The sequence below is a fragment of the Mus caroli genome, chromosome X (assembly GCF_900094665.2).
Source record: "Mus caroli chromosome X, CAROLI_EIJ_v1.1, whole genome shotgun sequence".
NCBI classification, from domain to species: Eukaryota; Metazoa; Chordata; class Mammalia; order Rodentia; family Muridae; genus Mus; species Mus caroli.
The window spans coordinates 7385948-7398267 of NC_034589.1; the positions used below are offsets into that span (position 1 = coordinate 7385948).

At 38.4% G+C, this 12320-nt stretch overlaps 1 protein-coding gene across 9 annotated transcripts in view; it reads right to left on the reverse strand.

Moving 5' to 3' along the window:
* Positions 1-12320, reverse strand: part of Cask (calcium/calmodulin dependent serine protein kinase) — a 323785-nt gene that overhangs the window by 27918 nt on the left and 283547 nt on the right. For 3 of the 9 annotated variants that reach the window (XM_021152784.2, XM_029473080.1, XM_029473079.1), the window contains 5 exons: positions 11351-11436; positions 9238-9306; positions 6666-6734; positions 5240-5275; positions 3456-3652 (listed from right to left, as the gene is read on the reverse strand). In XM_021152784.2, coding sequence (XP_021008443.1) covers positions 3456-3652; positions 5240-5275; positions 6666-6734; positions 9238-9306; positions 11351-11436 — 457 coding nt within the window. The remainder of the gene's footprint in view (positions 1-3455; positions 3653-5239; positions 5276-6665; positions 6735-9237; positions 9307-11350; positions 11437-12320) is intronic. The other 6 variants (XM_021152785.2, XM_029473084.1, XM_029473083.1 and 3 more) reach the window with 3 other exon arrangements.

Here is a 12320-nt window from a genome sequence, read left to right on the forward strand (position 1 = left end):
ACTGCTGTGCAATGCTATTTGCTACGTAGAAAGTAGCTATTTAGGTATGAAAGTGCTTTGATTCTGTTTCTTTTGTTGGTCTAGCTGAGCACCTTCGTGAGTTTGGTATTTGGTTGAATAAGATCTTGTTCTTTGTTCAAGAACATCCTGGCTATCCCTGAATTTGTGCATTTCCAGATAAACTTTAAAGATAATTATGTATGTATGTATGCATGCATGTATGTATGTATGTATGTATGTATGTATGTGTGTGTGTGTGTGTAAAGATAATTATGTATGTATGTATGCATGCATGCATGTATGTGTGTGTGTGTGTGTGTGTGTGTGTGTGTGTATGAGTGTGGGTACCCTGTATGTATGTATGTATGTATGTGTGTGTGTGTGTGTGTATGAGTGTGGGTACCCTTGTCACTCTCCACCTATTTCTTCGAGGCAGGGTCTTTCCCTGAAACTGTTGCTCAGATTTTCTTGGATAAGCTGGAAATCAGCAAGCTGTAACTTTCCCTGTCTTCACTTTCCTAGGAGCTAGGGTTACAGGGATACACCGGCTTGCTATGTGAGTGCTGAGATATGAACTCGGATTCATGACTGCATAGCTAGTCCTCTTAATTATTTTCTGGTCATCTCTCCAACCTCTCCATTCAAACTTTAAAATTTGTCCATTTCAAAACTTGGCATTTTGATAGAGATGGCATTGGTACAGTTAATGTAGGAGGGATAGACATTTTTACATTATTGAGTCTTATAGTCAATGAGTGCAATGTTTCTCCGTCTTCTTTAAAGCCTTTTTGAATTTTCGTTTGTTTGGTTTGAGCCAGGTTCTCATGTACCTCAGAGTGCCTTGAGAGTCTATGTAGTCAAGGATGACTTAGAACTCCTGATGCTCTCGCTTGTACCTCTAAGTTCTGGGATTGCAAATGTGTATCATTACTCCCTGACAGTTTCTTTCTTTTTCTTAAAAACAAGGTTTCATATAGCCCAGGCTGGCCTCAAAGTCACTATGAAAATGAGGCTGGCTTTAAATTGATCCTCCTTTGGGAATTACAGGCATAAGCTACCACTCCCAGTTCAAACCTCCCCCTCAGGCTTTGCGTATTCTAGACAAACATTCTACCACTGAGCTACATCCCTACCCTGGTCTCAGGAAATTAGAAACCAGTTCTTTATCTTGTAGTTTCAGGAGAGTTGACTTTATTTTTTCTTTTGAGAGAGGGTCTCTGTAGCTCATGCTGACCTGGATCTCACTATGTTGACTACGTTATCCTTGAACTTCTAGACATTTTCCTGCTTTAGTGCACAATATATGGGGTTTCAGATGGGTTCTACAATACCCAGCTGACTGAATTGTTTTTAAATTGTGCTTCTATGTCTTTAGTAAGTCCTATTTTCCTGTAAACAAGGAAATAATCTAGAGTCCTCTTCCTCTTTTTTGAGACAGGGTCTCATGTAGTCCAGGGTAGCCCTAAATTTACTATATAGGTCAGACTGGACTCACAATCGTCCTGCCTCCGTTTCCTGCGTACTGGGATTGATTACAGGTATATGTGACCATGCTCCAGCCTGCTTTTCTTGTCTCTGGTATACCAACTTTTGGAGTTCTAACAATGTGAGGAAGGGTTCCCTGACAGAATGTCCATCTTCCTTAAGCCTGTGGTCTTACTCTTGGTTCTCTGGCATAATTACAAATGCCTTCTTGGTAAGATGGGATACTTGGTACTCTTAAGATTTTTGCTTACAGCTTTGGTGAAAAGTCCTCATAGAGGACCTGGTTGTTGAGTTCCCCAGTACTCTTTGAGTTATTGTGCTTTCAAGCTCATTAAAAAACAAAGCAAAACAAAACACCCCTTTATTTTCTGCAGCATTTTTTCTTTGCAGTAGAAAGATTGATCTGAACAATCTAGATGCCAGCAGAGACAAGAAGCAAACCTCTTCCCACTGCAACTTCTTCAGATTTCTGCAGAGGACTAAGAGCACATGATTTATATCTCTGCTCTAACTAGAAAGAAACCTGGACTTATTGTTTTTTCTTCCCTTGTTATTTTTTTCCAATACAGCCCCTGTATCCGAGGATGGTGTCAAACTCTCTGTGTAACTAAAGAGGACCCTGAGCTTCTGAGCCTCCCAAGTGCTGCTGGACTGTAGGCCTGCACCACCACACCTGCTTTACTGGGAATCACCGAGTTTAACCACCTGAGCTACTATATCCCCAGCCCACACATGATTATTCTGAATAAATGCTCATGTGATTGCTCTCCAGAAGACATTTTGTGAAATGTATCATTCACAGCAGCAGCATTAGAAAGACTTAGAAACTGCTTTCCTCCTGCTTATGTTAAACTGTCTGCTTAAGATCAGACTGAAAGACAGTGCCAGACGGCAGGCTGTTGCTTCTCTGTTTGGGCCCCATTTCCCCATTTGTAGCATGGTGTCTGAAGCGCTCATCTACTTTAACATTCTAAATGTAAGAATAATTTTGGGGAACATACAATAGATGAAAGGGGCAATCAAATCAAAGAGATTAACCAAGAAAACCCTTTAATAGTGAGAAGGACTAGTGAAAAAGAGGAATTATTTACGGACTCAATATTTTTGGTTACTTTTAACAAAGTTCAAGTATTTTTGTAGGGTATAGGTTAGGGAGTGGCAGAATTCCAGGTTTTGGCAGATTAAGTCTTATTTTATAAAACAAAACCCAGGTATTAAATTACCCCTTTTTGTAGTAGATTTCTGGTAGATATTGGGCAAATATTTAAGAGGGTAGATTATGGACATTTAATAGATGATACACATCCTGCCTTCTTTCAGTTAAATGGGGGTCTAAAAATGCCTGTCTGATTTCATCCTGTCCACAGTTTAAGTCTTCTAACAGAATAGGTCATCTTTCCCTGCCTCTGTCTCTTGTTCTGTGGTACACCAGGCAAACATCTACTTCTGAGCTATGTAGTCCCCAACTCAGAAAAAACATTCTTAAAGAATGGTAAGGCCAAGAACAAAGCTTCTGATTGTCCTTTCTCCCAACAGTGGAACAGGCTGCATTTTTAAATACCTCGAGTGACATTGAATCATGGCACTTGAAGATATTTTTTCCTGATGTTGGGGTAAGATGGTCATGAAAGAATACAGAGGGATACATCTGAAAAAAAAAGGCCATTCTAAAAAGATTAGAAAAGTTTGTAGGAGTTGAGGGCTCTGCCCAAATGATCTGAAGCTAGCCACCCAGCTTATCTCCTCCCTCTTTTCCTTACACAGAAAGTGTGGCTCTAACTGGACCTAGTATCTGACCATAAGCTGAAGATTAAGTCTTGGACAAATAATTTTTGGATTTGATCTTAGACAACTGGAATTTATATAGTTACCAAAGAAAAGGATTTATCAAGCAGGTTTTATAATATGAAATATGAAACTGAGAACTGGAAGAGAGGGCTCAGTTTCACCATAAAATAACAAAAACATACCATTCCTGAAGTTCAGGAGAAGGAATGAGACCTGCAGTTCCATTTTTGGAGTTTTCCAGTTTACCCTGCCACCAGTTGTGGTCATCCTTACTAATAATCTGGATGATGTCACCAACTCGGAACCGGATGCCAGCTTCTTTGCAGGGGATGAGGTCATCCTTGGCTGGATCATATTCAAATTGTGCTCTTACATAGATCTATAAAACAGGAGCTTGTAAGAACGGAGGCCACAGTGATGGGAAGAAAAACAGTGAATGCTACTCTAATAACCACACATTAACATTGACAACACAACAGGACATCAGATGGTGAAAGCTGAAACGATGTATGGAGGTAGGACACAAGAAACAACTGCCACTAGAAACAGGGTGCCATATCTGATGCACAGAGCTTCATTTTTGCTGTTTATATTTGGAAGGAACACTAAAATACTTGTTGAATAAACTCTGCTTTTAGTAATAGGATAGGTGTGTAATTAAGCTCACCAATTAACAACTTGCTATGGCCATGGTGATGGTATGGATACATTGTCATGACCATGAGGCAGCCTTTAAGGCATAGAGACTAGTACTCAGGGTAGGTTTTCATGGTAAAGTAGCAAGAACTCTGGGTTGGGATCTTGCTTTCATGATATTGAATGCCATGTTTTCATGACAACTGGCAGTATGTCTATATACTGCAGACAGAGCTATATGTAACCCAAACAATATTAAAACATTCAAAATACAGCTTGATTTCTTTAGAGAGATTTTGGGTTTGGATTTGTGCTTTACTTTTCTGGGGAAATAAAGATGAATCTAAACCCTTGCTTTGACAATGTAACACTTGAAATCAGCACAGAGCATTAAAGCATGCATGGTTCAAGGCCTAGAGCTTTATGGTATGTGAATTGAAGAGACACATTGGCAGACAGGGGTTATAACATAGGGTTTTATGAATGACTGGAATTCTAAGTGCTTTAAAATAAGGCACTATCTATACCCAAGGTTGCTCCAGTTATGAAATCCTGAGACTAAACTGTGGGGATATTCTACTAATCATTAATTTATACAGTTCTTAACTTAAAATCAGATTTAGTATTTTTTAGCATCACATTTCAAGAAAAACATTCCCATGATATTTCTATTGATATTAACCTTGAATGTCCCATTTAAGTCATGGTAAAACCAACCTGAAGGCTTTGGAACTATTGTGTGATGTTTCATTTTAGCAACCCAACCCTTAAAATTAATAAATCTCTGCATTTGTACCTAAAATGTATGCTTTCAAAGTGCTGGCTGTTTGAAAGCTGCTTGCTGATGCTGGACAGCATGTAGCATTTCTAAACGAGCACAGGCATCCTAGGGTGAAGACCAAGGTACTGATGCTGTTTCACCGTATGTAACTTTTATGATACACAAGCAAATAGAAATTTAATTTTAATTCAGATTTCAATTTCAGAAAAGTGCCTTAAGTTGTTCATTAGGGCATGACTTAGTTATACTTAGAATTCTATGAATTTTGTATGCACCAGAGGCAGGTAAGACTCTCTAAGGCCAAAACCTCTTTACTGCCAGCAAAAAATGATCAGGTTGTAATTACAATAACCATCACAGCTACAGAGATGTGAGGAAAAAATCTTTATAGAGAATTAGTCATGTATAATGTGTTAAAATGAAATGGTACAAGCTTTCAATGCTCAAATGTTATGGTCCAAAATGCAGACATTATGGGATGGAAAGGGTTAATAAAGGATCAGCTATTAGCTTGGTTTAGAGAAGTTTCTATAGAGGGTATCTATTCACCTGTCGTCCTTTTGGTTGGGTGGTTGATGGCAAGTCCTGTAGAATAAAGCCAACCCAGGAGAAAAATTTTCATTTACTTGTCAAGAGTACAAAGTAATTTGTGTGTTTCTGTTACAATATGGTTAAAAATGAACTAGATTTAAGTTGTAAAGAGATCATATACATTATTACATTTCTTAGAAATGTTGAGTTATTAGGAAAAAAAAAATCAAACCCAGGCCATTTAGCAGCAAGCTGAAGAAAGCAGGTAAGTTGAAGCAGAGAGAAAATGTGTTCTTAAGAAACAACTCAGCATCTTCAACACAAAAGCCACTGCGGTTCAAACAGCCTATTACAAAACCCCCTGAGGACAAAAGAACGGTTGTCCTTTTCAACTTCATCATTGCAACCGTTTAGATTTTGAAAATTTTAATGGCTCTATGGATTTTTTTACCATCTTAATAGCATTACATGTTAATGTTAAAAAGGAATTCTTTGAGAACCTAGGTTCACATTGGAAACACAGTTATAAACAATTTTCTCACACAATTTCTCTTACTTAGATACTTGGGATATCATTCCATTTGAGATGATCTTTGAATGACTAATGATTTGATTGGATAAGAAGGTTGATATATTCTTAAAGGGCAAATTAAAAGTCAGAACAAAAGTTAACAGTGCTGCATTCTTAGAGGTCTTATAATTACAGCAGGGTGACAGGCAGCAGCACCAGCAACTTCAGAGAAGATTTGGCTATCCCCAAACCTGCAAACCCATGCACATAAATGCTTCTGTTTGGTTAAATGATTCTTTCTATAATCCAAAATGGAGAGTTCTGAAAAATGGCAACTTTCCAAGTTTAAGTCAAGTATGTACTTTGTGTTAAAGATGTGATACCAGCGTGGCTTAAGTGCAGTTTGAAGCCAGCTCCTTTTGCTTTTCATATCCAGGCAAGGCTTAAAATTCGCAAAAATATGTGCACGTACCACAATAACAAGAGGGCACACCAATTCGTAAACTTAGATAGCGGAAACTAAAAGACGTTGCTGATATCCCTCAGAATGGAAAACTATGAAGCCCAAGAACACCCAAATGCTTATTCTGCAAAAATCCCTTACATTTATCATTTTTAAATTAAAAAATTCTTAAAGAAATTTAAACACATTTCTATTTATATCCTTTGAGCAGCCATAAGTATTGGTGGGGTGGCTGAGAGGTAGTTTTAGAACAACTACAGCAGTCTTGAATTACATTTCTTCAAATGTGACTGATTTTTAAGAAGGAAACGTTGAGGGAGGTTTTCCAGGAGTCAACTGCAAGGCTGCTGCAGTAGCCATGTGCGTCTGCAGTAGACAATCTTTCCACTGAACACATGGAACTAAACACTCATGGCAGGTGAGCACCAACAAAATCGTCACACTTGGCTGGGTGGAGCTAGAGTTCTTACCGAAACAGAATTGTTAGTGCTGCTATGACCATTAGCAGGGGACTGTCTGGAAGTGGAGGGGGAATCTCTCTGAAATAAGACACAAGGTTCATTAACACAGAGCACTGGCACAGAAACAGATATTCACATCAACAGTCCCAACCACAGTCTGACAACTATTTCCTCTGAGGTTAATGCTATAAAAGGTGTCATGCTGACTGACTTATATGATTTCACAGAAGTATAAAAATACTTTTTTGCAGTTTGAAGGTTCCCATATTATTAGTGAGGGCTGTGCTGTCATTGATTATTGATTATTCTTTTCCTGTATTCCAAATTCTACAATCTTTGCTTTTTTATTGGGATCTCAGGACAGTGATATTAAAAACTTATCAAAGGGCACACAACAATAAATATTATAGTGCTATTGTACTGAAGATCTCAACTGCCTAGTTTTGAATTAAAGAATAGGTTAAACAATGGGTTTGAGAAGTAGTTTATTGTTCTTAGGTACCCCACTGTCAAGAACTACCAAATAACTCCACTGAAAGTAAATGAGCCTAAGAGAAAGACTTTACATATTGTAATCATCTTAGACCTTTCTAGAATAAATATTACTAATGGGGTAAAAAGAGAAAGCTGCACCAGAAAGCAAATCTCTTTCTTTGTAACATTTTAGCAGACTGAGTAAGACAGTGACTCCAAGCAACAATGCTCTATTTCTGGCCAAACTTGCCAGGAGCCCACACTCTTTGCTGTTCAACCCACTCCTAATCCTTTTCAGGTTCTGTTCCTTAGTGTCTAAGTCAACTTTAATAAAAAGAACTATCAGAAGAAGAAATTAAGTCGTTTAAGACATTTCATGTGTAGAGTTCTGTATCCACTTCTGTCCAAAAGATATGTTTCTCTCTAGGATATTGAAAGAATACTTCTGGAATTGGTTAGCCTGAAATAGAATGAGATCCTTTAGAGGAACATTCTCAAACATTATGCAGTGGATTAATCTCTATTTGTCACCCTTAGGGTTTCAAATCAGTAGGGATAGGGTCTGGGGGAAGTGGATGAGAGCCTTTATTAGAGAAGCCTTGCCCAGCTAAGAAGAGTCTAACCCAGGTGGGTTAAAAAAAAAAAAAGTCGTGTATCCATGAACAAAGTAAGAGGAGGAAATCATTTCTTTCAGATATTTAAAGGTGTAGATTTTATATGTATGATACTGGTGTCTCCCTCAAACTAGTTCAACAACTTAAAAAAAAGGAGAAACTTGTATTCATAACTAACAATATCTTCTGGTTAGTACCACCCCCAATCCAATCTATTTATTCAATGTCTTCAACACATGAGAAAGGCTGTGAATAACCTATGGTTCTAGAATATTTAGATTTATACAAAAATGTATGCAAGTATGCCATTGTCTCTTTCCCCGACAGGTTTATACTCTAAGTAACAAAACTTAATGCTCTGAATCTTGAATCTGGAGCAGTGCTGCTTATTTTTGAAATGTACTATTAATTGACATTCCTTAGGAAGTCACCAAGAGGAGCTCAAGACCCAATAAAATATGACACTTTAATTGACAATTAAAATCTACTTGAACCTTGTACTTGGCTTTCTTGTGAAGTTTGTAGCACCACTATAGACTTGAAAAGTATAATCTTTCTTTCAAATTTTCTTAAGCACAGATCCAGTAAGTCAGCTACAGTCCTTAAAACTTAGCTTTAGAAAATGTACACTTCATATCTATTTATTTGCAGTGATAAAAATTGAACCCAGGGACTCACACATGCCAAGCAAGCATTCACTGTGCTATATTCCCAGCTCTTACACTTCATATTAACATACCTGGAAGAGCCACAGGGAAATTGGAAAATAAGGTCCAATAAATAACATTTGAACTGAATGTGCTACAACCAAAGAATGATTCTGTTTATGATAATTTATGTCTCCCAATATAGAAAGAATAGATTTTTGACTATAATGAGCAAAACAAAACTAAAAAAAATAAACCCGTAAGTTGAAAGAGTTCTAATTGCCAGAGGATAATCTGTTTTCAGAAACACGGGGGCGTTATTCTACAAAAGATCATTTCCCACTTTAGATATGCAGAAAGGTCACAGGAGCCTGTGTCCTTTCAGTGAAGTCAGTTACCAATTCATCAGGGTCTCATCACAAGACCTGTCACTCATTTGAACACTGCTACCTCAACAGAAATTGACTCTTGGAAAGAAGAACTACCTGTGGGATAGCTTATCAAGGGAAGTGAATGGACTTCCTGGAAACACTGCTGTATATTTTTGTCTCAGGGATTTCTTTCTTTTTGTTATCAAGCTTTATGTTACTGTAGCTTTTCTATATTTGGCTTTGATTTTGCTGCAAAAAGGCTGAAGATATCTACATGCAAGTAGGGCTGAGGAGGTGGGTGGGACCTCCTCTGTTCCGTTATCTTTGTTGTAAAATTGGTGTGCAGTGATCTAACAGCACAGGCAGAAACAATTTCCCAGAAAGCAAAAACATTCAGCCATCAGCAGACAGTTAGTTAAGAAATCAGAGGAGATGGGGAAGGTTGGGGGTGGGAGAGCCTTGTTAGACTTATTACCTCACAGGATGAAGACTGAGTGCGGTAGCTTGGCACAATCTTGAAGGTAATACTCCCTCGCATTTCCCTCTGGGAGAAGAAAAGACGAGAGTTCTCATGCAAACACATGTTGCACACAAAAACACAGAAGAAACCACTCAAAACGTGTGGGTGCAATCAGTCCACACCACCTGACAGCACACAGCCCTAAAACCCCCCTAATTATAAAGCAGGAAACACTCAGGTTACTGGTAGAGGTTTCTGCGAAAGATCCCTCAAAGTCAAGGCTGACTATCTTGTATCTAGCAATGAATGGTCTCCAAGATCTCTGATGGTTATCTTTTGTACACATGAATACAAAAGGGTCGAAATGACATGCCTTACAAAAATGACTATACACTGACCCGAAGAAGAGAATAAGTACTTATATAAAAGCCCTATTTAATATGCTACTCTCAGATGCTATCACCATAAAATTGGTTTTATACTTTATTAATTCTGGCATTCCTTTTGATTACGGCAAGCCCGGGATGCTTATTTCCTGCCTAATAGGTATTTACTGCTGTACTATAGCAGGGCATAAAACAAATGCTTCCCCCTGTTTGCTACAACCCAGCATAGATGGGGGTCTGTCAACAGATGTCAATGCTTTTTATTGAAGGCCTAATTTCAGTATGGATTTTTTTCGAGTATAGCCAATAATGGCCTGGCTTACAGTTACCTTCCTCTTCTTTAGTGTCGTAGAGAGATACAGTACAGCTGGCCATGACTCAGCTAAACAGGAAAGAGGTTTCTGATGGGGTTAATCAGAAACCTTTTGAGGTCAGCGAGATACTAGTTCACACGAGTATGTACTGGGGAGGTTTTCTGTAAATATCTGGTTGGTAAGAAACCAAGGAAGGATAACAGTGTGCAGACTCCCACTGCTAAAGGCAGGCAAAATGGTTTCAAAGTCCACTGCAGCTACTGCATTTTCCTAGTTGTCAGTTTTTAATGAATAGTGTGCAAGTTCAGCTTCACATAAATGATGGTACAAGAAGTATTCTGACTAGGATTGAAGAACCATTAGATGTATTTTCCTTAAATCTGTTTATTTAGTGTGTGTGTTAGGTATGAGTGGGGATACCTCAGTTGCTGTATGTATGTTTGGTGTATGAACGTGTGTGAATACAGGTGCCAGCACCTGTGTGTATGTGCTTGTGGAGGCCAGAAGAGAATGTTCGATATTCTGCTCCATTATTCTCCACCTTCTTTCCTTGATATAGGATCTGTCAGTGAACCTTGAGCTAGGCTGGTGGCTAGCAAGCCCCAGCTACCCTCATGTCTCTACCAGACATAATGTTGGGGTTCCAGGCAGGTGAGACCATGCTCTGCCTTTTACCTGGGTGTGGCGTCCAGACTCAGGTACTCTGACAACAAGTGCTTCTACCCACTGAGCCATCTTTGCATACCTTCTGTGTGTGTTTTGTACAAAATAAGTTAATAGAGCTGTCAAGATGGCTCAGCAACAGGACCTATACAGTGAGAGGACCAGTTGACATGCTGTTGTGGAAGGGGAAATCTCATGGGGACCTACCCCTAGACAAAGAACTACAGGCAACTAAGGAAGGTTGAAAGGGAGAAGTTGTTCCCAGGGATGGGCCTCCCACTTGGTCATACCATTCTAAGTGGTTATCTCTGAAAGCATTTACATCCAAGGGACACTTAATGGACTCAGCATGTTGGATTTACATGTATAAACATCTCTATAACGCATGCAACAATACAAAGAAAGAGAGTCCATGAACTAGAGCGACTGACCTGACAGAGTGCTATGTAGAAGAGATTAGAGAGAGAAAGGAGGACGGAAATGTAATTATATTTTAATTAAAAATATAATAGTAAAAAAAGATGGCTTAGCACGTGAAGGCATTTGCCGCCAAGCTTGATGACCTGAGTTCAATGCCTGGGACCCAAATGGAGGAAGCAGAGAAGAAACTCTTTCAAACTGTCCTCCAAAGCGCACATGTGTGTGTGTGTGTATGCATCCACAGCCACATCAAAATACAAATTAAATCAATATCATTAAAAATCAAAATCTAGGCTAATGAACTAAAAATGAATCTTAGAGAAGGGCAAACTTCCATTGGCTTACAAGCATTTTCTGTAGCTGTTCCACTGTTTGGTTAGCAACACTTATGCCATTGATTTCTCGGATTTCATCACCAACATGAAGTGTACCTAAGAAAATCATACACGATTATAAACAGGAACGAAGTAACTGTTTTTAGAATAATGAAAAGGGAAAGGTAGCAATATAATACAAAAATAAATTACAGATCTAAAAGCCAGTGATTTAGAGAGAGGACTGCATTTAGGTATAGAATTACTTCACTTTTGTGTAGTAAAACCATTCAAATAGATACATTTACTTGCAGAAAGCACAGTTTTGATGGATGGCCAAAGAAACTTGTTGACCACCCAATAAGAAACTATCATGTATGAGCAGACAGAACTGAAAACAAAACAAATGACTACTACATCTAAACAAAACCATAAATGGTGACATAAAATAATAAATGGATACATGGAGTAAGAATTCAGACATGGCTGAGGAGAGTGTCAATGAACTGGAAGATATAACAAAAGATTACTTAAGGTCATGGAAATAAAGATATAGGGAAACCAGGAAACAAGAAAAAAATATAAAAAAAAAGCTATGGCATAGGATTGTTTAATGTACATCTAACTGAAATTCAGAAAGAACAAAGAGAATGAAGAAAAGGCAATGTTTGATTGGATGAATATTTTATTGAACTGATGAAAGCATTACTATACAGACCCAGGAAAAATAAGATAAATAAAATAAGAAATCTGGGCCAGAAGCAAAAGGCTTCTTCACCAAGTCTGATAATCTATGTTCAATCCTTGGAACCCATATGGTAGAAAGAGAATTGATTCCCACAGATTGCTCCCTGACCTCTACATGCACACTGCAGCATGTGTACAGAACGTGTGTGTGTGTGTGTGTGTGTGTGTGTGTGTGCAGAGAAATAAATAAACATAAAGATATTGTCTAAGCTGGGTGGTGGTGGTGTGCCTTTAATCCCAGCACTTGGGAGGCA